The 22,031-nt window shown below is 58.0% G+C and overlaps 1 protein-coding gene and 2 gene segments (V, D, J or C); all 3 read right to left on the reverse strand.

Moving 5' to 3' along the window:
• Positions 1-9,636: 9,636 nt before the first annotated feature.
• Positions 9,637-22,031, reverse strand: part of LOC307197472 (immunoglobulin lambda-1 light chain-like) — a gene marked incomplete at its 5' end in the record, with an annotated part of 35,384 nt that continues 22,989 nt past the window's right edge. The window contains 2 exons of the mRNA XM_079943385.1: positions 9,637-10,054; positions 14,786-14,837. Of these exons, the coding sequence (XP_079799511.1) occupies positions 9,732-10,054; positions 14,786-14,837 (375 nt within the window). The 3' untranslated portion in view covers positions 9,637-9,731. The remainder of the gene's footprint in view (positions 10,055-14,785; positions 14,838-22,031) is intronic.
• Positions 16,256-18,296, reverse strand: LOC307197474 (Ig lambda chain C region-like). The segment is given in 2 exons: positions 18,094-18,296; positions 16,256-16,673 (listed from the first exon to the last, which is right to left on the reverse strand).
• On the reverse strand, positions 19,563-21,603 carry LOC307197473 (Ig lambda chain C region-like). The segment is given in 2 exons: positions 21,401-21,603; positions 19,563-19,980 (listed from the first exon to the last, which is right to left on the reverse strand).

A 22,031-nucleotide genomic window follows, 5' to 3' on the forward strand; every position in this document is an offset into this window, starting at 1 on the left:
CCAGGCCAGGTGCTGAGGAGCAGAAGGGACCTGGGGGGTTGATGTGGCCACAGGAAGAGAGTGTCACCCCGATCTGTGTGGAAACACACACATGGCAGTGCCCTGGTGGGTTGCGCTGACCATTAGCTACTCTGTCCCTGGAGTGGACACAGGGCGTCTGATGACCGAGCCCCTCCCCTGGCCCCTGTCCTGGTTGCCCCAGACATTCTCCCTGATTCCTCCCAGTTTCCCTGGGGACAAGGGCTGTCCAGAGGGTCCGTCCCTTGCAGGTTTCCACACATGCGGATCTATCACTGGGTGGGAAATGGTGTCAGGGTCACACTCAGGGCTCTCATAGGCTGGTATGGTGTGAGCTCACACCAGGGCTCCAGTCAAGGTCCACAGGGCTCAGGAGCCCCATGGTGACCCCCTGGGGGTGGCCCTTGGTGAGGCTGCTGCCCCCATCCTGCACCTCGGTCAGGGGACTCGATGGCGCTGCACAGTCAGCTGACCACAAAGCCTGGTGCTGCCTTGAGCCCCACATTTTAACTTATTATAAGGAGAGTCATTCAGCCATTCAGCAAACAGTTTCCCTGCACTCAGACGACCAAAATTTATCGTCCACACTGGGACATTTCTGGGAGTGGAAGGAGCGCTATTAATAATCTTGTAGTGTAGTCTGAAGTCAGGGAGCCTGATTCTTCCAGCTCCGTTTTTCTTTCTTAAGATTGTTTTGGCTATTCGGGGTCTTTTGTGTTTCCATACAAATTGTAAACTTTTTTGTTCTAATTCTGTGAAAAAATGCCGTTGGTAATTTGATAGGGATTGCATTGAATCTGTAGATTGCTTTGGGTAGTAGAGTCATTTTGACAGTATTGATTCTTCCGATCCAAGAACATGGTATATCTCTCCATCTGTGTCATCTTTGATTTCTTTCATCAGTATCTTATAGTTTTTGGAGTATAGGTCTTTTGCCTCCTTAGGTAGGTTTATTCCTAGGTATTTTATTCTCTTTGATGTGATGGTAAATGGGATTGTTTCCTTAATTTCCCTTTCTGATCTTTTGTTGTTAGTGTATAGGAATGCAAGAGATTTCTGTGTATTAATTTTGTATCCTGCAACTTTACCAAATTCATTGATTAGCTCTAGTAGTTTTCTGGTAGCATCTTTAGGATTCTCTATGTATAGTATCATGTCATCTGCAAACAGTGACAGTTTTACTTCTTTTCCAATTTGGATTCCTTTTATTTCTTTTCCTTCTCTGCCATGGCTAGGACTTCCAATACATTTTAAATAAAAGTGGAGAGAGTGGACATCCTTGTCTTGTTCCTGATCTTAGAGGAAATGTTTTCCGTTTTTCACCATTGAGAATGATGTCTGCTGTGGGTTTGTCACGTACATGTAGAATCTAAAAAAATGGTACAAATGAACCTATTTACAAAACAGAAATAGAGTCACAGATGTAGAAAACAAACTTATGGTTACCGGGGGTAAGGGAGGGGGAAGGATAAATTGGGAGATTGGGATTGACATACACACACTACTATATATAAAATGGATAACTAATAAGAACCTTCTGTAAAGCACAGGGAACTCTACTCAATACTCTGTAATGACCTACATGGGAATAGAATCTGAAAAAGAGTAGATATATGGATATGTATAACTGCTGTAGCAGAAGCTTGTTGAGGTACCCCCATTATGTTAGCCCTTATTCAGTCCTTATTCTTTCTGCCTGTTCAACCTGTCTCCTACAGATGTTTTTCCCCTCTCCTTCTTGCTTAATTGCACTCTGAAAATGATTGCCCTCTAGCTAAAGTTGCACTAAGCACCTGGTGTTTACTTCTCCAAGACGACACTCCCTAAGACTCCTCTCCTTTGGGAGCATTCTTTATTCCAGAAGGGTGACGGGATGATAACCTCAAGGACCACCAGAACCTGTTCCGGAACCACCGGACGCCAGCCCTAATGATCTCAATGTCTCCAGGACGGAAGAAGAATGCAAGACTACGTCAGTCCCGATCCTTTTCTACAGCCCTGTTTTCCACCCTGAGACCGGAAGACCCTTTCCTATTTCCCAGGAAGGGGTTCACAGTCTTGAGAGCGTTGGCCCGCTGTGGCCCCCTTTGCCTGGCAAAGTAATAAAGCTGCTCTTTTCTACTCCTCCAAAGCTCTGTCTCCGCGTTTCTATCCAGCACCGGTGAACAGAGGCCAGGGTTTCAGCAACGTCACTGGTTCACTTTGCTGTACAGCAGAAACTAACACAACATTGTAAATCAACTGTACTTCAATAAAAATTAATTTAAAAAATGATCACACCAAGACATGGGCATGAACTGGGAACGTCAGTGAAATCTAGGGAGCAGGTCACCCCCTGGACCCCTCCCTGGGCCAGGTGTTCTGGGGGAGGCTGTCACTGGGGGATTCCTGGCCAAACAGGATTAGGTTTGCTGTGATCCCAGGTGACCAACTGGCTTTTCAGAAAAACTGGTCCAAAGACTGGCCCTGCCAGGACCAACTACCCTCTGTCACATCAGTGCGTTTGTGTCCGTGAGACCGGTGTGCAGTCCCTCCAGGTGACCATACAGAAGCGGGGGTTCTCTGGCCACCTCGAGGGAGCGCGTCCCCTCGAAGCCTCACAAAGTCTCCTGCACAGCAGTGTTTAGCCTGGCGCATGGCTGCCGGTGGAGGATGCTCCTCTGTGTGCAGCCAGGGACCCTGGCAACCTGGCCCGTTCCTCCCACCCGTCCTGCTCAGGAGCAGCAGGGAGGAGGTTGATGCCCCATCATGGGCACAGGTGGGCTGGGGACGCAGGACCTGACCAGGAGGAGGACAGCACGCTCTGAGAGATGTAGACATCACCTTGCTGTGTCCTGTGTCACTGAACCAGCAGGTGTGGCAGCAGACAGCTGACTGCTCTGCGGACACCCCTGGAAGCTGTATTTTCAAAGCGGCTGGAAACCTGGGTTTGGACCTTTGTGTTGGGAGTGAGGGTCTGTATCCAGAGAGACACAGGCCGGGGCAGAGCCCCTTGCAACCACTGCGGCACTCTGGTGAACACTGTGGGGTGAAGGACAAGGGTGTCCCCCTGCCCAGACCTGGCCCGGCTGCGCTCTCTTGGTGACGTTGCAGGTCTCACAGTGGGCCGGGAGAATCACCCAGCTCAGCTCAGTAGAAGCTCCTGGGCCACCCCCAGGGCCCCAGCAGTCACCTCCCCTCCCCTCCCCCAGGGCTATTCCGGGCTCTGCTATGAAGGAAGCCACAACCCCCCTCCCCCATCAGTCACCTCCCCCAGTCTTGGCCTCCCACAAGGAAGCCCTGGACGGAGGGCACTGTCTAGGGTCACACAGCAGGCAGGGCAGGGCCAGGCCAAGCCCCCTACCCTGACCTGACACTCTTTTATTCCACAAAGAGTCAGCCCAGCATGGACACCCGCCCCCTCTGCCGGTGCCCTGGGGCCACCAGTCTGCAGGGGCTGTCCCAGCTCTGAGCTGAGCGGGGCAGGCCCGGTGCATCCCTCATGGTCAGTGTCCCCTCTGTGAAGTGGGCAATGGCAGCCCTGATGGGGACTCAGCACCGTCTCCCGGCCGGCACAGCACAGCCTCCTTGGGAAGGGGGGGTGACCTCAGAAGGGGGGCCCAGGTGCCCACCGTGTGTGTTGCCCTGAGCACCTGTTTCCGCCAGCGGCTGCCTCAGCTCTGGAAACTCTGTCTCCTAATCCATGAGGTGAGGGGGTGTTAGCACCCACTTCCTGGGCTGGTATGGGGGAGTTAGAACACGATCCACAGGCAGTACCCACCTGGGGCTCTTTCCTCGTGGCAGAGAGATGACAGACACCTGCAGCAGAGCCGGGGACGATCAGTCCATAACCAGGCAGAGCTGGGGATGGTCAGTCCCACAACTGGGCAGAGCTGGGGACAGTTCTGCAGTAAGTTGCCAGCAATCATTAAGAGGCTCCCTGATGCCTGTCCAGCACCCAGCTGACGCTCTGAGGCACTAAGGGGGGGGGGTGCAGCCCCTGCCCTCAGGGCACCTACTTTCTGGAGCGAGGTCAGAGCCCTGGTCGGGCTGGGAGATTGGACAGATAAAGAAACAGGAGCCCCTTTCTTTTTTTAATTAAAAAATTTTTTAAATTTTATATCGGAGTACAGTTGATTAACAATGTTGTGTTAGTTTCAGGTGTACAGCAAAGTGATTCAGTTATACATATACATGTGTCTATTCTTTTTCAAATCCTTTTCCCATTTAGGTTGTTACAGAATACTGAGCAGAATTCCCTGTGCTATATACAGTAAGTCCTTGTTGGTGATCTATTTCAAATACAGCAGTGTGTACACATCAATCCCAAACTCCCAATCTATCCCTCCCGTCCTCGCCCCCCCTGCCCCCCGTAACCATAAGTTCATTCTCTAAGTCTGTGAGTCTGTTTCTGTTTTGTAAATAAGTTCGTTTGTATCACTATTTTTAGATTCTGCATATGTGATATCATATGATGTTTATCTTTCTGTCTGACTTACTTCACTTAGTGTGATAATCTCCAGGTCCATCCATGTTGCTGCAAATGGCGTTATTTCATCCTTTTTAATGGCTGAGTAATGTTCCACGAGCGCTTTTTAGATGCACCCAGTTTCTAGCTCCCGTGGACAGAGAAGGAAGGGCATCCAGGCCGCTGGCTCCCCGGGACCTGGTGACAACACAGAACAAATGGGGAAGGGGATGAGAGAGGAGAGGAAAGAAGACCCAGGAGAGGGGATTTGGGGGCTGAGGAGTTTCAAGAGAGAAAGAACGGAGTGTGGTTCTCAAATCCACTCAGAGGCCGACAGTGGGGAGGACAGAGAGGGGATGGTTGGATTGGGCCCCTTGGAGGTCACTGGTACCTGGGAGTGCAGGGAAAGATGGGGTGATGTCAGGAAGAGAGGGCAATGTGGAGCCCCCAGAGCTGTGCTGTGAGGGGCTGAAGGGAGGAGGGTGTGGCTGGAGAGAACATGGCCCCAAGTCGGGTCATGGGTGGGAGACAGGTCCAGGGGGACCGGAGGGGGTGACAGGAACGTGGGTTGGCCTCAATGTGCCATCCTTGAGGATCAGAGCGTGGGTGCATGGCTGCCGAGAGGGGCAGCCTGGGTGAGCCAGATGGCTTACCTGGAGTGACCGAGTGCCTTGGAAGCCACTGGGGCTGCCTGCTAACTGAGTGAGGTCACAGTCAGAGGCCCTGTCGGAGTGCCCTGTGTCGTGGGCTCACACTCGGTGGCCCTACTGCTTTCATATGAGGAAGTACAATCCTCAGGAGTTTGTCAGGTCACAGAGGCCATCCTCGAGTCTGGGCATCTCATTACCTCCGGGTTCTTTCTTTCCCCAGGATCATGTCTGTGGGCCTATAATGGCCATCGGGAGGGAAACTGGGAGCTGCTGAGGCTTGAACGCTGGTGCTGGGCCCCAGAGACGGCCTTCCTGCTCTCTGACCGCTGGCCTGGGTGTCTGGGTCCTCCGTTACTGCCATATCGGGACCAGGCAGGGCCGGGACTGGTCCCAGCTGGGGCAGGGCTTGCTCGGGCACTTGGGAAACAGCAAGTGACTGGCAGCCAGTGGTCTGAGACCTGGAAGGGGTTGGGTCACTCGTGGGCTGGTAGTGATTCCAGCCCCAGTGTCAACTGCAGGGAAGGGGACTGGAGTGGGGTGCGGTTACAGTGACCGCAGGGAAGTGGGGTGTCTCTGAGGTTTCACGGAGGGGCTGGGACATCCGAGGGGTGAAGCATCCCCACGGCTGACAGCCCAGTGGCTGCTCCGTGACAGGGCGTCCGTCCATCATGGGGCCTGAGATTCCCCGAATTCAGGGCCCCTCTTCCGTATGCCCCTCTGCACGCCCCCCAGGAGCGGTGGTGAAGTCTCACATCCTGGAGGAAGTGGGGACCCCAAAGGTTCTTGGCAGGAAAAGGCAGAGGCAGACACAGGGGCCTCAGTGGGGGAGAAGGGGAGCCGGCCTGCTGCTCTGGGGGGTTGCGGGAGGGCTGTCCTGGCCTCTGAGCTCCTGCTGTGCTCAGCACTGGGCTCCCTTCCCTGGACCCCAGATCCACAGCTCCTTGGACAGCAGCCCCTGACTGAAGGTGTCGTGACAGTTCCTGCATCTTTAGAGACCAGGGAGTGGGGGGTGGGGGCTGGGCCTGGGAAGCCACCTACTGGGGACTGACCCTCCTGGTGTTGGGGCAACCAAGGGTGAGCCCTGCGGTGACCCTCCCTGGGAGCCTGGGCTGAGTTGGCGTCTTCAGAAAGAGGCGACCCTCTCTCGGCCCGTCCCCCAGTGCCCTGACCCTGATTTCTGACCCAGAGCATGAGGAAGCCAGCCACTCTGACCTAAGGCCCCTGTCCCCCATGGTCCCTCATGGGCCTCAGCAACTCTGTCCCCTTAAGCCGTGGGTCCCAGGGAGGGAGACGTGATTCAGGTGGGCTCGGAGCTCCCCAGGGAGGAGGCTGGATGAGTCAGGAGGGCCTGGCCAGGGTGGGCAGGGCACTGGGGGCGGCTGGGAACCTGGGGGCAGGAGCTGAGCTCTGGGGTCGGGTGGACGGATGGGGTTCAGTCCTGCCGTGAACGTGGGCAGGTCACTCAGGGTCTCTGGGCCTTGTGTCTCCATCCGTAGGGCGTGTGTCATTATAGGATCTTCCTCCGAGGGAGGTTTGATGCCTGGCTGGTAAGGCCTGGAGAGCATTTAACCGGGGCGGGAGGGAAGCAGTGCCCCAGAGCAGAAGCTAAGATCAAAGTCCCTCCCCATGAGCCCAGGAGGAGAAGGGGCCACAGGAGGCCAGGGAGGAAGGAGGCGGAGACTGGGCTGGGAGGCCCCCAGGAGTGGCCCAGCCCAGGGACCAGGCAGGACACAGAGGGAGAGGAACGTGGGCGAAGGTTCCCGAGTCAGCTATGCTAACAGCCATACTGGAAAGAAAGGACAAGCTGGGGGCAGGGAGGTGTGGAGGGTCCCCACCAGGGCAGGGAGGGAGGGCTCATCTGGAGGTCACCAGCCATGGGCAGCTCCGGCCAGGAAGGTGGCAGGGGGTGGGCACGGCCTTGTGCTGGAGGAGTAGTGGGAAGAAGGAGAGGGCGGATGGGTGATATGTCCTGGCTGGTTGCCTGGGAGATGCCCCCACCCAGGAGACTGTGAGCCTCTCCCTTTAGTTACTTTCTCACTGGCGCCTAGGATTCCCCACCCTGCCCCAGAATTCTGGAGAGAGTGCAAATTAAACACGAGACAAAAAAAGAAATGAGCAGAGAGCATGATTTCTGAATAACGATGAGGACATTTTATTGCAAGTTGTTTGGTGCAGGAAGAGGGCTGCGGTGGGCCCAGGTTGGGCACGGGGAGACCCTACCGGATCCTGTTGGGAGAATCTCTATGCCCTAATTTCTTTTTTTGGCCATGGTGTGTGGCATTCAAGATCTTAGTTCCCCGACCAGGAATGGAACCTGTGCTCCCTGCAGTGGAAGCGCGGAGTCTTAACCACTGGACCCACTTGGAAGTCCTGGATGCCCTAATCATGGGAGCTCTGGGCACCCTCTTTGGCCCCTGACCCTTCAGGTTCACACGTTCTCATAACTTGACCTCCTGCCCTGTGCTCCCTGCTGCTGCCGACATCAGCTGTGACCTCTCATCCTTCCTGGGGCATCTGTCTGCCTGAAGATCCCCTCCCCCCAGACCCTCTCCCCATGTCCTCATACAGCATGTCCATCCATCCATTTGTATTGGTGTCAGGTCTCTGCCCTTTTGGGGAGGGGGTTTCTTGCCTCATAGTCTCAGATTGTGAAGAATCCAGGGAAGCAGTTCAGATATTATCCTGGGGGCAGGGGAGTGGGGGAGAGGGCCTGAGGGCCGGCGGTGGGCGAGGTCCACACAAGAACAGCAAGTGTAGGGAAGTTGCAGAGTTGGGCTCTCCTGGGTCCTGCTGCCCTGCTCTGGAATATTCTCTGGGCTTTTCTGGGTGAGAGTGAAACTATCCCTCAAGGAAACATGAGGAATCAAGAGGAGAAGGTCCCCGGGAGAGACCTCAGGGTCACAGTACCGGGAGCAAGAGGCTCACTGAGACCACCCCATCCTGTCCCCAACTGGGGTCTAAGAACAGTGAACACACTAAAGGGTGAGGGTTACAGGCCCCAGAGCAATTCAGACCCCAGCCCCAGACAGGACAGAGAAAACAGAAAAACCTACCCAATTGTCACTCCTGACCCCAAGAAGATGGAAAGGGGGAGACTCACTCAGGATGGTCAGCTGGGTCCACACGCACACAGTGACACAGCCTCGAACATAAACCCACCTGTCAGCCACCCAGCCCTTAACCCAGGCCCACCTGCAGCGGTACCGAGGCTCCAGGACCACCCTCTTTGTCATGGGAGCTAGTCTGGCCTTGGGGAGGGAAGGGGAAACCTCTCCAATCCTGCAACTTCACCCCTGGGAAGTGGGGCTCCATCCATCCCCAGTTGTGGGAGGGGCAGGAGGGATGTCTGGGTGTCACATCACATCCCAGGGAACTCCCTTTCTGGAGAGCAGCTTGAGGGGGGCGTCATGGTGGGAGGGTGAGGAGCCTGTTTAGCACCCTGAGGGGATGGAGCTGTGCTCTCTGCAGAGCGAGGCCACGGGCATTCTGGAGGCTCCAGTGCCCTAGAGGCAGGTCCAACGGGGCCATGTTTCTAGTAACTTGTGTGTGTGTGTGTGCAATGAAAGGTGCAGCTATGAGATCCTATGTTAGCACCTAGGACAGTCATCTGGGAGGGTCTCTGATCCCATTCTGAGCTCCTAAAGAAGTGTACTAATTCACAGACGAACCCACGGCACCTTCCTAGAACATGATGCCGGACCTCGAGCTCATGAGGCCCATTGACCACCATGGACACCTGGACATGAGGCAGTTGTGGTGGAGTCAGTGCTGGGCTGACTTCTAAGGGTCAGAGAGAGAAAGGCTGACCTCGGCCCTGGGGCCTTGAATGGAGGCAGGACCCACCTGACACAAGTGGGAGGAGGGATACCCGGGGGAGTGTGGGATGAGTGACCAGGGTCAGGGAATGGAGGTTCCTGTGAGTGTGACAGTGAGGGCCTGGGGGAGGGGCAGAAGGCAGTGTCCCTGGGGAGGTGGGAGCAGGAGCGGGCTGGGAGGGGGTGCAGTGGGGGTGACTCTAGGATGAGGTCATGCAGAATAGCCAGGGTGAGTTTTAAACCAAAGGAAACATGGAATCAGTGGGTCTTCATCAATGGACAGAAGGACACTTGAGGGGGAAAGTAAACCAGAATGTGGTGCTGAGGATTCCAGGGAAGGGAGCTGAGGTATTGTCCTGGGGGCCCCGGCAACCAAACACTGTGACCGGGACAATCAGGTGTGGAGGTGGTCCACACGGAGGAGGAAACATGGAGGAGGGTAGGGAGGGTGGACAGACTTCCATTCCTGCAGCGACCCAATTCCCTGTTTTCGAATGTTCTCTGGGGGGCGGGGGGGTCCTGGGTGACAGTGAAACCATTCCTCACAAGAGTCCCAAGACTCCATCCTCTATCTTGATTTCTTAAAGGATAAGAGGATTTTGTTCCCCTTTGAGGATGGTTGAGTTCAGGACACCAAATGCAGAAAGAAAAACGAGCAGATCACGAGTTCTGAATGACAATGAGGACATTTTATTGAGAGTTGATTGGGTGCAGGAGGAAGGGCTGGGGGGACCAGGGTGGGTGGGTAGACCCTCCAGGGGTCCTGTGGCTCCAGTCCCCTGAGGATGTGAGGACCAGGACCTAAGAGCACTCGGAGGGCGACACTGTCTTCTCCACGGTTTTCCCATCGTGCGTGACATGGCAGCTGACCCCGTTCACATAAGATTTCCACTCGCTGGCCGTCAGGGCCAGGTAGCTGCTGGCCGCGTACTTGCTGTTGCTCTGTTTCGAGGGCTGGCTGGTCTCCACGCCCTTGGTGATGGTGGTGCTGCCTGACTTCCAGGCCACCGTCACGCTGCCCGGGTAGAAGTCATTGATGAGACACACCAGGGTGGCCTTGTTGGCACTGAGCTCCTCAGTGGAGGGCGCGAACAGCGTGACTGAGGGCGAGGACTTGGGCTGACCTGCAAAGTGAGGGAGAGACGGGAGGTCACTGGGGCAGCGTCCATCGCGGGAGCCCCTGACCTCAGGAGAAGCGGGCACAGGTGCCCAAAGTCCAGTGCATGGATCCCAGGCGGGCCCTTGCTCCCCTGAGGTCAGGCAGCCATGGCTGGGGTCGCTCACCTTCTGTCGGGGGATCCTCAGTGCCCGACTCCTGGGAGTTCGGGGCTCCCTGGCAAGTCTCCATCTCTTCCTCAGGCTCCCACGTCCCATAAACCACATCCCACCCTCTGCTCCCTGGTGCTGCCTGCCGTCCACCCTGAGGTCCCCTCTTTCCACTGGGTGTCTGTCTGTCCTGGGCATTTGTCTGTCTGAGATCTGCCCCTGGTTCTCGTCTGGTGTCCTCATACAGGTCGTCTGTCTGTCCCCCGTTCAGGCTCTCTTCGCTTTTGCGGGGGGCTTTGTTGCCCACAGTCCCCCTAACACCAGCCTCGCAGCCCCCAACCCTCTAGGGCTGCCACAGAGACCACAGAGACCCCTCCAGGGCTGCCAGGGTGGAGGGAGCGTCAGCCCCAGGGCTGGGGTCCAGGGAGTCCCGCAAATGAGAGTTTCCATGTGGGTGAACGTTGTGTTCTGAGCCTGGGGTTGTGTCTGCTCTGAGGGGTCCCCTGACCTGTGAAGTCCCGCTGGGGATTTGTCTGTCCTGGGACATCTGTCTGCCTGACCAGGTCAGTTCCTGTCATCTGTCCCTATGAGGAGTCCCCACGCTGGGCGTCTGAGCTAGGGGCTCACGTCCAGTGTGTAACTGGGTGCGGTGACCCTTAAGGCCCGAGTGTCCTGAGATCTGTGCGGCCTGGGGTGACCTGCTTGCTGGGAGGAGGATGGGGACCTAGCACCCTGAGGCCACCTTCTCAACGGGACACTCGTCTACCCTTCCCCCGTGTACTGTTCCCTCCTCCACTCTCCAAGGCCCCTGGCTCTGGGGTCCCTCACTAGCCCCCATTTGGGTCCCTGAGCAGAAAGATCCCAGGATGACACCCATGCTCTGTCCAGCTCTTTCCAGTGTCCTTCCCACATCCCTGGACCCAGTGCCCCAGCCTGAGACCCCCATTCCTTGGGCCTCAGCCCCTCCCTTCTCCTCAGACCCTGGGGTTGGGCACCCTGAGGAGGGAGCTGACATCCCAGCATCCAGAGAAGAAGGGCCTGGAGGGAAGGCTCGGGATGGGAAGAGCGAGGGGTGGCAGGAAGGTCACTGAGCCTGTCCCTACCATGCCCACCAGGTTCTGTGAAGAATGACAGGCTTGGGGGCAATGGACAGCCTAGAGGGTGAAGGTGACAGGCTCCGGAGAGTGAGACTCCAGCCCCAGACAGGAGGGAAAAGACAAGAAAATCTGCCCAAATTTCACCGTGGACCCCGAAGAGGAGGGGAAGGGGGAGACTCACCCAGGACGGTCAGCTTGGTCCCTCCGCCGAGCACATAACACAGTGACACAGTCTTGAACATAAACCCTCCTGACACCCCCTCCACCCCCTGCCCAGGCCCACCTGCAGCTGCACAAAGGCCCCAGGGCCACCCTCCTTGTCATGGGGGCTGGTCTGTCCTCGGGGAGGCTGAGGGGGGACCTCACCCCACCAGCAACTTCAGCCCTGGGAAGCGGGGCTCAATCCTTCCCCAGGCATGGGAGGTGCAGGAGAGACATCTGGGTGTCACATCACATCCCAGGGGCCTTCCTTTCCTGGAGGAGGTGGGGTCCCCTGGTCAGTAGCGTGGGGGGACGTCATGGTGGGAGGGTGAGGAGCCTGTTTAGCACCCTGAGGGGATGGAGCTGTGCTCTCTGCAGAGCGAGGCCACAGGGATTCTGGAGGCTCCAGTGCCCTAGAGGCAGGTCCAACACGGCCAAGTTTGCAGTAACTCGGTGTGTGCCGGTGTGCGCGCATGTGCGTGTGTGTCTGTGTGTGTGTCTGCCTTTCTAACCACTCGGGTCCCTGTCCTGTGTAGCTCCTACAGCAATAATCTCACTGATCTGAGATCTCATTCCAGATCTAAGATGGTGAATCAGTACACAGTCAAGTCCACGGCACCGTCCTAGACCGAAACTTGACGTTAGACTCATGGCCCCATCGACCACTCACATGGTTTTCACTGGCATTTGTGGTGGGTAGGTGGTGGGCTGGCCACCGAGAGATTGGTGAGAGCAGAGCTGGCCTCGTCCCAGGAGCCTTGAAGGCAGTCGGGACCCTCCTGACACAAGTGGGAGGAGGACTGTCTAGAGGGAGTGTGCGATGAGTGACCAGGGTCAGGGACTGTGGGTCCTGTGCAGAGTGTGACCGGAAGGCCTGGGGGAGGGGCACAGGGCTGTTTCCCTAGGGAGGTGCGAGCAGGAGGTGCCATGAGGGGGGTGGGAACTCTAGGACGAGGTCATGCGGAATTACCGGGGTGGGTTTTGAGCAAAAGGACACGTGGAATCGGTGGGTCATCATCTACGGAGCCGACGGACTCCTGAGGGCTACACAATCCAGAATGTGGTGCTGAGGATTCCAGGGAAGGGAGCTGAGGTATTGTCCTGGGGGCCCTGGCAACCAAACACTGTGTGACCGGGACAATCAGATGTGGAGGTGGTCCACACGGAGGAGGAAACATGGAGGAGGGTAGGGAGGGTGGACAGACTTCCATTCCTGCAGCGACCCAATTCCCTGTTTTCGAATGTTCTCTGGGGGGCGGGGGGGTCCTGGGTGACAGTGAAACCATTCCTCACAAGAGTCCCAAGACTCCATCCTCTATCTTGATTTCTTAAAGGATAAGAGGATTTTGTTCCCTTTTGAGGATGGTTGAGTTCAGGACACCAAATGCAGAAAGAAAAACGAGCAGATCACGAGTTCTGAATGACAATGAGGACATTTTATTGAGAGTTGATTGGGTGCAGGAGGAAGGGCTGGGGGAACCAGGGTGGGTGGGTAGACCCTCCAGGGGTCCTGTGGCTCCAGTCCCCTGAGGATGTGAGGACCAGGACCTAAGAGCACTCGGAGGGCGACACTGTCTTCTCCACGGTTTTCCCATCGTGCGTGACATGGCAGCTGACCCCCTTCTCATAAGATTTCCACTCGCTGGCCGTCAGGGCCAGGTAGCTGCTGGCCGCGTACTTGCTGTTGCTCTGTTTCGAGGGCTGGCTGGTCTCCACGCCCTTGGTGATGGTGGTGCTGCCTGACTTCCAGGCCACCGTCACGCTGCCCGGGTAGAAGTCATTGATGAGACACACCAGGGTGGCCTTGTTGGCACTGAGCTCCTCAGTGGAGGGCGCGAACAGCGTGACTGAGGGCGAGGACTTGGGCTGACCTGCAAAGTGAGGGAGAGACGGGAGGTCACTGGGGCAGCGTCCATCGCGGGAGCCCCTGACCTCAGGAGAAGCGGGCACAGGTGCCCAAAGTCCAGTGCATGGATCCCAGGCGGGCCCTTGCTCCCCTGAGGTCAGGCAGCCATGGCTGGGGTCGCTCACCTTCTGTCGGGGGATCCTCAGTGCCCGACTCCTGGGAGTTCGGGGCTCCCTTGCAAGTCTCCATCTCTTCCTCAGGCTCCCACGTCCCATAAACCACATCCCACCCTCTGCTCCCTGGTGCTGCCTGCCGTCCACCCTGAGGTCCCCTCTTTCCACTGGGTGTCTGTCTGTCCTGGGCATTTGTCTGTCTGAGATCTGCCCCTGGTTCTCGTCTGGTGTCCTCATACAGGTCGTCTGTCTGTCCCCCGTTCAGGCTCTCTTCGCTTTTGCGGGGGGCTTTGTTGCCCACAGTCCCCCTAACACCAGCCTCGCAGCCCCCAACCCTCTAGGGCTGCCACAGAGACCACAGAGACCCCTCCAGGGCTGCCAGGGTGGAGGGAGCGTCAGCCCCAGGGCTGGGGTCCAGGGAGTCCCGCAAATGAGAGTTTCCATGTGGGTGAACGTTGTGTTCTGAGCCTGGGGTTGTGTCTGCTCTGAGGGGTCCCCTGACCTGTGAAGTCCCGCTGGGGATTTGTCTGTCCTGGGACATCTGTCTGCCTGACCAGGTCAGTTCCTGTCATCTGTCCCTATGAGGAGTCCCCACGCTGGGCGTCTGAGCTAGGGGCTCACGTCCAGTGTGTAACTGGGTGCGGTGACCCTTAAGGCCCGAGTGTCCTGAGATCTGTGCGGCCTGGGGTGACCTGCTTGCTGGGAGGAGGATGGGGACCTAGCACCCTGAGGCCACCTTCTCAACGGGACACTCGTCTACCCTTCCCCCGTGTACTGTTCCCTCCTCCACTCTCCAAGGCCCCTGGCTCTGGGGTCCCTCACTAGCCCCCATTTGGGTCCCTGAGCAGAAAGATCCCAGGATGACACCCATGCTCTGTCCAGCTCTTTCCAGTGTCCTTCCCACATCCCTGGACCCAGTGCCCCAGCCTGAGACCCCCATTCCTTGGGCCTCAGCCCCTCCCTTCTCCTCAGACCCTGGGGTTGGGCACCCTGAGGAGGGAGCTGACATCCCAGCATCCAGAGAAGAAGGGCCTGGAGGGAAGGCTCGGGATGGGAAGAGCGAGGGGTGGCAGGAAGGTCACTGAGCCTGTCCCTACCATGCCCACCAGGTTCTGTGAAGAATGACAGGCTTGGGGGCAATGGACAGCCTAGAGGGTGAAGGTGACAGGCTCCGGAGAGTGAGACTCCAGCCCCAGACAGGAGGGAAAAGACAAGAAAATCTGCCCAAATTTCACCGTGGACCCCGAAGAGGAGGGGAAGGGGGAGACTCACCCAGGACGGTCAGCTTGGTCCCTCCGCCGAACGGAAAACACAGTGACACAGCCTCGAACATAAACCCTCCTGACATCCCCTCCACCCCCTGCCCAGGCCCACCTGCAGCTGCACAGAGGCCCCAGGGCCACCCTCCTTGTCATGGGGGCTGGTCTGTCCTCGGGGAGGCTGAGGGGGGACCTCACCCCACCAGCAACTTCAGCCCTGGGAAGCGGGGCTCAATCCTTCCCCAGGCATGGGAGGTGCAGGAGAGACATCTGGGTGTCACATCACATCCCAGGGGCCTTCCTTTCCTGGAGGAGGTGGGGTCCCCTGGTCAGTAGCGTGGGGGGACGTCATGGTGGGAGGGTGAGGAGCCTGTTTAGCACCCTGAGGGGATGGAGCTGTGCTCTCTGCAGAGCGAGGCCACAGGGATTCTGGAGGCTCCAGTGCCCTAGAGGCAGGTCCAACACGGCCAAGTTTGCAGTAACTCGGTGTGTGCCGGTGTGCGCGCATGTGCGTGTGTGTCTGTGTGTGTGTCTGCCTTTCTAACCACTCGGGTCCCTGTCCTGTGTAGCTCCTACAGCAATAATCTCACTGATCTGAGATCTCATTCCAGATCTAAGATGGTGAGTCAGTACACAGTCAAGTCCACGGCACCGTCCTAGACCGAAACTTGACGTTAGACTCATGGCCCCATCGACCACTCACATGGTTTTCACTGGCATTTGTGGTGGGTAGGTGGTGGGCTGGCCACCGAGAGATTGGTGAGAGCAGAGCTGGCCTCGTCCCAGGAGCCTTGAAGGCAGCCGTGACCCTCCTGACACAAGTGGGAGGAGGACTGTCTAGAGGGAGTGTGGGATGAGTGACCAGGGTCAGGGACTGTGGGTCCTGTGCAGAGTGTGACCGGAAGGCCTGGGGGAGGGGCACAGGGCTGTTTCCCTAGGGAGGTGCGAGCAGGAGGTGCCATGAGGGGGGTGGGAACTCTAGGACGAGGTCATGCGGAATTACCGGGGTGGGTTTTGAGCAAAAGGACACGTGGAATCTGTGGGTCATCATCTACAGAACCGACGGACTCCTGAGGGCTACACAATCCAGAATGTGGTGCTGAGGATTCCAGGGAAGGGAGCTGAGGTATTGTCCTGGGGGCCCTGGCAACCAAACACTGTGACCGGGACAATCAGATGTGGAGGTGGTCCACACGGAGGAGGAAACATGGAGGAGGGTAGGGAGGGTGGACAGACTTCCATTCCTGCAGCGACCCAATTTCCTGTTCTCGAATGTTCTCTGGGGGCGGGGGGGTCCTGGGTGACAGTGAAACCATTCCTCACAAGAGTCCCAAGACTCCATCCTCTATCTTGATTTCTTAAAGGATAAGAGGATTTTGTTCCCCTTTGAGGATGGTTGAGTTCAGGACACCAAATGCAGAAAGAAAAACGAGCAGAGCACGAGTTCTGAATGACAATGAGGACATTTTATTGAGAGTTGATTGGGTGCAGGAGGAAGGGCTGGGGGGACCAGGGTGGGTGGGTAGACCCTCCAGGGGTCCTGTGGCTCCAGTCCCCTGAGGATGTGAGGACCAGGACCTAAGAGCACTCGGAGGGCGACACTGTCTTCTCCACGGTTTTCCCATCGTGCGTGACATGGCAGCTGACCCCGTTCACATAAGATTTCCACTCGCTGGCCGTCAGGGCCAGGTAGCTGCTGGCCGCGTACTTGCTGTTGCTCTGTTTCGAGGGCTGGCTGGTCTCCACGCCCTTGGTGATGGTGGTGCTGCCTGACTTCCAGGTCACCGTCACGCTGCCCGGGTAGAAGTCATTGATGAGACACACCAGGGTGGCCTTTTTGGCGTTGAGCTCCTCATTGGAGGGCGCGAACAGAGTGACTGAGGGCGAGGACTTGGGCTGACCTGCAAAGTGAGGGAGAGACGGGAGGTCACTGGGGCAGCGTCCATCACGGGAGCCCCTGACCTCAGGAGAAGCGGGCACAGGTGCCCGAAGTCCAGTGCATGGATCCCAGGCGGGCCCTTGCTCCCCTGAGGTCAGGCAGCCATGGCTGGGGTCGCTCACCTTCTGTCGGGGGATCCTCAGTGCCCGACTCCTGGGAGTTCGGGGCTCCCTTGCAAGTCTCCATCTCTTCCTCAGGCTCCCACGTCCCATAAACCACATCCCACCCTCTGCTCCCTGGTGCTGCCTGCCGTCCACCCTGAGGTCCCCTCTTTCCACTGGGTGTCTGTCTGTCTTGGGCATTTGTCTGTCTGAGATCTTCCCCTGGTTCTCGTCTGGTGTCCTCATACAGGTCGTCTGTCTGTCCCCCATACAGGATCTCTTCCCTTTTGCGGGGGGCTTTGTTGCCCACAGTCCCCCTAACACCAGCCTCGCAGCCCCCAACCCCCTAGGGCTGCCACAGAGACCACAGAGACCCCTCCAGGGCTGCCAGGGTGGAGGGAGCGTCAGCCCCAGGGCTGGGGTCCAGGGAGTCCCGCAAATGAGAGTTTCCATGTGGGTGAACGTTGTGTTCTGAGCCTGGGGTTGTGTCTGCTCTGAGGGGTCCCCTGACCTGTGAAGTCCCGCTGGGGATTTGTCTGTCCTGGGACATCTGTCTGCCTGACCAGGTCAGTTCCTGTCATCTGTCCCTATGAGGAGTCCCCACGCTGGGCGTCTGAGCTAGGGGCTCACGTCCAGTGTGTAACTGGGTGCGGTGACCCTTAAGGCCCGAGTGTCCTGAGATCTGTGCGGCCTGGGGTGACCTGCTTGCTGGGTGGAGGATGGGGACCTAGCACCCTGAGGTCACCTTCTCAACGGGACACTCGTCTACCCTTCCCCCGTGTACTGTTCCCTCCTCCACTCTCCAAGGCCCCTGGCTCTGGGGTCCCTCACTAGCCCCCATTTGGGTCCCTGAGCAGAAAGATCCCAGGATGACACCCATGCTCTGTCCAGCTCTTTCCAGTGTCCTTCCCACATCCCTGGACCCAGTGCCCCAGCCTGAGACCCCCATTCCTTGGGCCTCAGCCCCTCCCTTCTCCTCAGACCTTGGGGCTCGGCTCCCTGAGGAGGGAGCTGACATCCCAGCATCCAGAGAAGAAGGGCCTGGAGGGAAGGCTCGGGATGGGAAGAGCGAGGGGTGGCAGGAGGGTCACTTAGCCTGTCCCCACCATGCCCACCAGGTTCTGTGAAGAATGACAGGCTTGGGGGCAATGGACAGCCTAGAGGGTGAAGGTGACAGGCTCCGGAGAGTGAGACTCCAGCCCCAGACAGGAGGGAAAAGACAAGAAAATCTGCCCAAATTTCACCGTGGACCCCGAAGAGGAGGGGAAGGGGGAGACTCACCCAGGACGGTCAGCTTGGTCCCTCCGCCGAACGGATAACACAGTGACACAGCCTCGAACATAAACCCTCCTGACACCCCCTCCACCCCGTGCCCAGGCCCACCTGCAGCTGCACAGAGGCCCCAGGGCCACCCTCCTTGTCATGGGGGCTGGTCTGTCCTCGGGGAGGATGAGGGGGGACCCCACCCCACCAGCAACTTCAGCCCTGGGAAGCGGGGCTCCATCCTTCCCCAGGCATGGGAGGTGCAGGAGAGAAATCTGGGCGTCACATCACATCCCAGGGACCTTCCTTTCCTGGAGGAGGTGGGGTCCCCTGGTCAGTAGCGTGGGGGGACGTCATGGTGGGAGGGTGAGGAGCCTGTTTAGCACCCTGAGGGGATGGAGCTGTGCTCTCTGCAGAGCGAGGCCACAGGGATTCTGGAGGCTCCAGTGCCCTAGAGGCAGGTCCAACACGGCCAAGTTTGCAGTAACTCGGTGTGTGCCGGTGTGCGCGCATGTGCGTGTGTGTCTGTGTGTGTGTCTGCCTTTCTAACCACTCGGGTCCCTGTCCTGTGTAGCTCCTACAGCAATAATCTCACTGATCTGAGATCTCATTCCAGATCTAAGATGGTGAATCAGTACACAGTCAAGTCCACGGCACCGTCCTAGACCGAAACTTGACGTTAGACTCATGGCCCCATCGACCACTCACATGGTTTTCACTGGCATTTGTGGTGGGTAGGTGGTGGGCTGGCCACCGAGAGATTGGTGAGAGCAGAGCTGGCCTCGTCCCAGGAGCCTTGAAGGCAGCCGGGACCCTCCTGACACAAGTGGGAGGAGGACTGTCTAGAGGGAGTGTGGGATGAGTGACCAGGGTCAGGGACTGTGGGTCCTGTGCAGAGTGTGACCGGAAGGCCTGGGGGAGGGGCACAGGGCTGTTTCCCTAGGGAGGTGCGAGCAGGAGGTGCCATGAGGGGCGTGGGAACTCTAGGACGAGGTCATGCGGAATTACCGGGGTGGGTTTTGAGCAAAAGGACACATGGAATCGGTGGGTCATCATCTACAGAACCGACGGACTCCTGAGGGCTACACAATCCAGAATGTGGTGCTGAGGATTCCAGGGAAGGGAGCTGAGGTATTGTCCTGGGGCCCTGGCAACCAAACACTGTGACCGGGACAATCAGATGTGGAGGTGGTCCACACGGAGGAGGAAACATGGAGGAGGGTAGGGAGGGTGGACAGACTTCCATTCCTGCAGTGACCCAATTTCCTGTTCTCGAATGTTCTCTGGGGGCGGGGGGGTCCTGGGTGACAGTGAAACCATTCCTCACAAGAGTCCCAAGACTCCATCCTCTATCTTGATTTCTTAAAGGATAAGAGGATTTTGTTCCCCTTTGAGGATGGTTGAGTTCAGGACCCCAAATGCAGAAAGAAAAACGAGCAGAGCACGAGTTCTGAATGACAATGAGGACATTTTATTGAGAGTTGATTGGGTGCAGGAGGAAGGGCTGGGGGGACCAGGGTGGGTGGGTAGACCCTCCAGGGGTCCTGTGGCTCCAGTCCCCTGAGGATGTGAGGACCAGGACCTAAGAGCACTCGGAGGGCGACACTGTCTTCTCCACGGTTTTCCCATCGTGCGTGACATGGCAGCTGACCCCGTTCACATAAGATTTCCACTCGCTGGCCGTCAGGGCCAGGTAGCTGCTGGCCGCGTACTTGCTGTTGCTCTGTTTCGAGGGCTGGCTGGTCTCCACGCCCTTGGTGATGGTGGTGCTGCCTGACTTCCAGGTCACCGTCACGCTGCCCGGGTAGAAGTCATTGATGAGACACACCAGGGTGGCCTTTTTGGCGTTGAGCTCCTCATTGGAGGGCGCGAACAGAGTGACTGAGGGCGAGGACTTGGGCTGACCTGCAAAGTGAGGGAGAGACGGGAGGTCACTGGGGCAGCGTCCATCACGGGAGCCCCTGACCTCAGGAGAAGCGGGCACAGGTGCCCGAAGTCCAGTGCATGGATCCCAGGCGGGCCCTTGCTCCCCTGAGGTCAGGCAGCCATGGCTGGGGTCGCTCACCTTCTGTCGGGGGATCCTCAGTGCCCGACTCCTGGGAGTTCGGGGCTCCCTTGCAAGTCTCCATCTCTTCCTCAGGCTCCCACGTCCCATAAACCACATCCCACCCTCTGCTCCCTGGTGCTGCCTGCCGTCCACCCTGAGGTCCCCTCTTTCCACTGGGTGTCTGTCTGTCTTGGGCATTTGTCTGTCTGAGATCTTCCCCTGGTTCTCGTCTGGTGTCCTCATACAGGTCGTCTGTCTGTCCCCCATACAGGATCTCTTCCCTTTTGCGGGGGGCTTTGTTGCCCACAGTCCCCCTAACACCAGCCTCGCAGCCCCCAACCCCCTAGGGCTGCCACAGAGACCACAGAGACCCCTCCAGGGCTGCCAGGGTGGAGGGAGCGTCAGCCCCAGGGCTGGGGTCCAGGGAGTCCCGCAAATGAGAGTTTCCATGTGGGTGAACGTTGTGTTCTGAGCCTGGGGTTGTGTCTGCTCTGAGGGGTCCCCTGACCTGTGAAGTCCCGCTGGGGATTTGTCTGTCCTGGGACATCTGTCTGCCTGACCAGGTCAGTTCCTGTCATCTGTCCCTATGAGGAGTCCCCACGCTGGGCGTCTGAGCTAGGGGCTCACGTCCAGTGTGTAACTGGGTGCGGTGACCCTTAAGGCCCGAGTGTCCTGAGATCTGTGCGGCCTGGGGTGACCTGCTTGCTGGGTGGAGGATGGGGACCTAGCACCCTGAGGTCACCTTCTCAACGGGACACTCGTCTACCCTTCCCCCGTGTACTGTTCCCTCCTCCACTCTCCAAGGCCCCTGGCTCTGGGGTCCCTCACTAGCCCCCATTTGGGTCCCTGAGCAGAAAGATCCCAGGATGACACCCATGCTCTGTCCAGCTCTTTCCAGTGTCCTTCCCACATCCCTGGACCCAGTGCCCCAGCCTGAGACCCCCATTCCTTGGGCCTCAGCCCCTCCCTTCTCCTCAGACCTTGGGGCTCGGCTCCCTGAGGAGGGAGCTGACATCCCAGCATCCAGAGAAGAAGGGCCTGGAGGGAAGGCTCGGGATGGGAAGAGCGAGGGGTGGCAGGAGGGTCACTTAGCCTGTCCCCACCATGCCCACCAGGTTCTGTGAAGAATGACAGGCTTGGGGGCAATGGACAGCCTAGAGGGTGAAGGTGACAGGCTCCGGAGAGTGAGACTCCAGCCCCAGACAGGAGGGAAAAGACAAGAAAATCTGCCCAAATTTCACCGTGGACCCCGAAGAGGAGGGGAAGGGGGAGACTCACCCAGGACGGTCAGCTTGGTCCCTCCGCCGAACGGATAACACAGTGACACAGCCTCGAACATAAACCCTCCTGACACCCCCTCCACCCCGTGCCCAGGCCCACCTGCAGCTGCACAGAGGCCCCAGGGCCACCCTCCTTGTCATGGGGGCTGGTCTGTCCTCGGGGAGGATGAGGGGGGACCCCACCCCACCAGCAACTTCAGCCCTGGGAAGCGGGGCTCCATCCTTCCCCAGGCATGGGAGGTGCAGGAGAGAAATCTGGGCGTCACATCACATCCCAGGGACCTTCCTTTCCTGGAGGAGGTGGGGTCCCCTGGTCAGTAGCGTGGGGGGACGTCATGGTGGGAGGGTGAGGAGCCTGTTTAGCACCCTGAGGGGATGGAGCTGTGCTCTCTGCAGAGCGAGGCCACAGGGATTCTGGAGGCTCCAGTGCCCTAGAGGCAGGTCCAACACGGCCAAGTTTGCAGTAACTCGGTGTGTGCCGGTGTGCGCGCATGTGCGTGTGTGTCTGTGTGTGTGTCTGCCTTTCTAACCACTCGGGTCCCTGTCCTGTGTAGCTCCTACAGCAATAATCTCACTGATCTGAGATCTCATTCCAGATCTAAGATGGTGAATCAGTACACAGTCAAGTC

This window comes from Stenella coeruleoalba (assembly GCF_951394435.1).
Source record: "Stenella coeruleoalba genome assembly, chromosome: 14".
Lineage (NCBI taxonomy): Eukaryota > Metazoa > Chordata > Mammalia > Artiodactyla > Delphinidae > Stenella > Stenella coeruleoalba.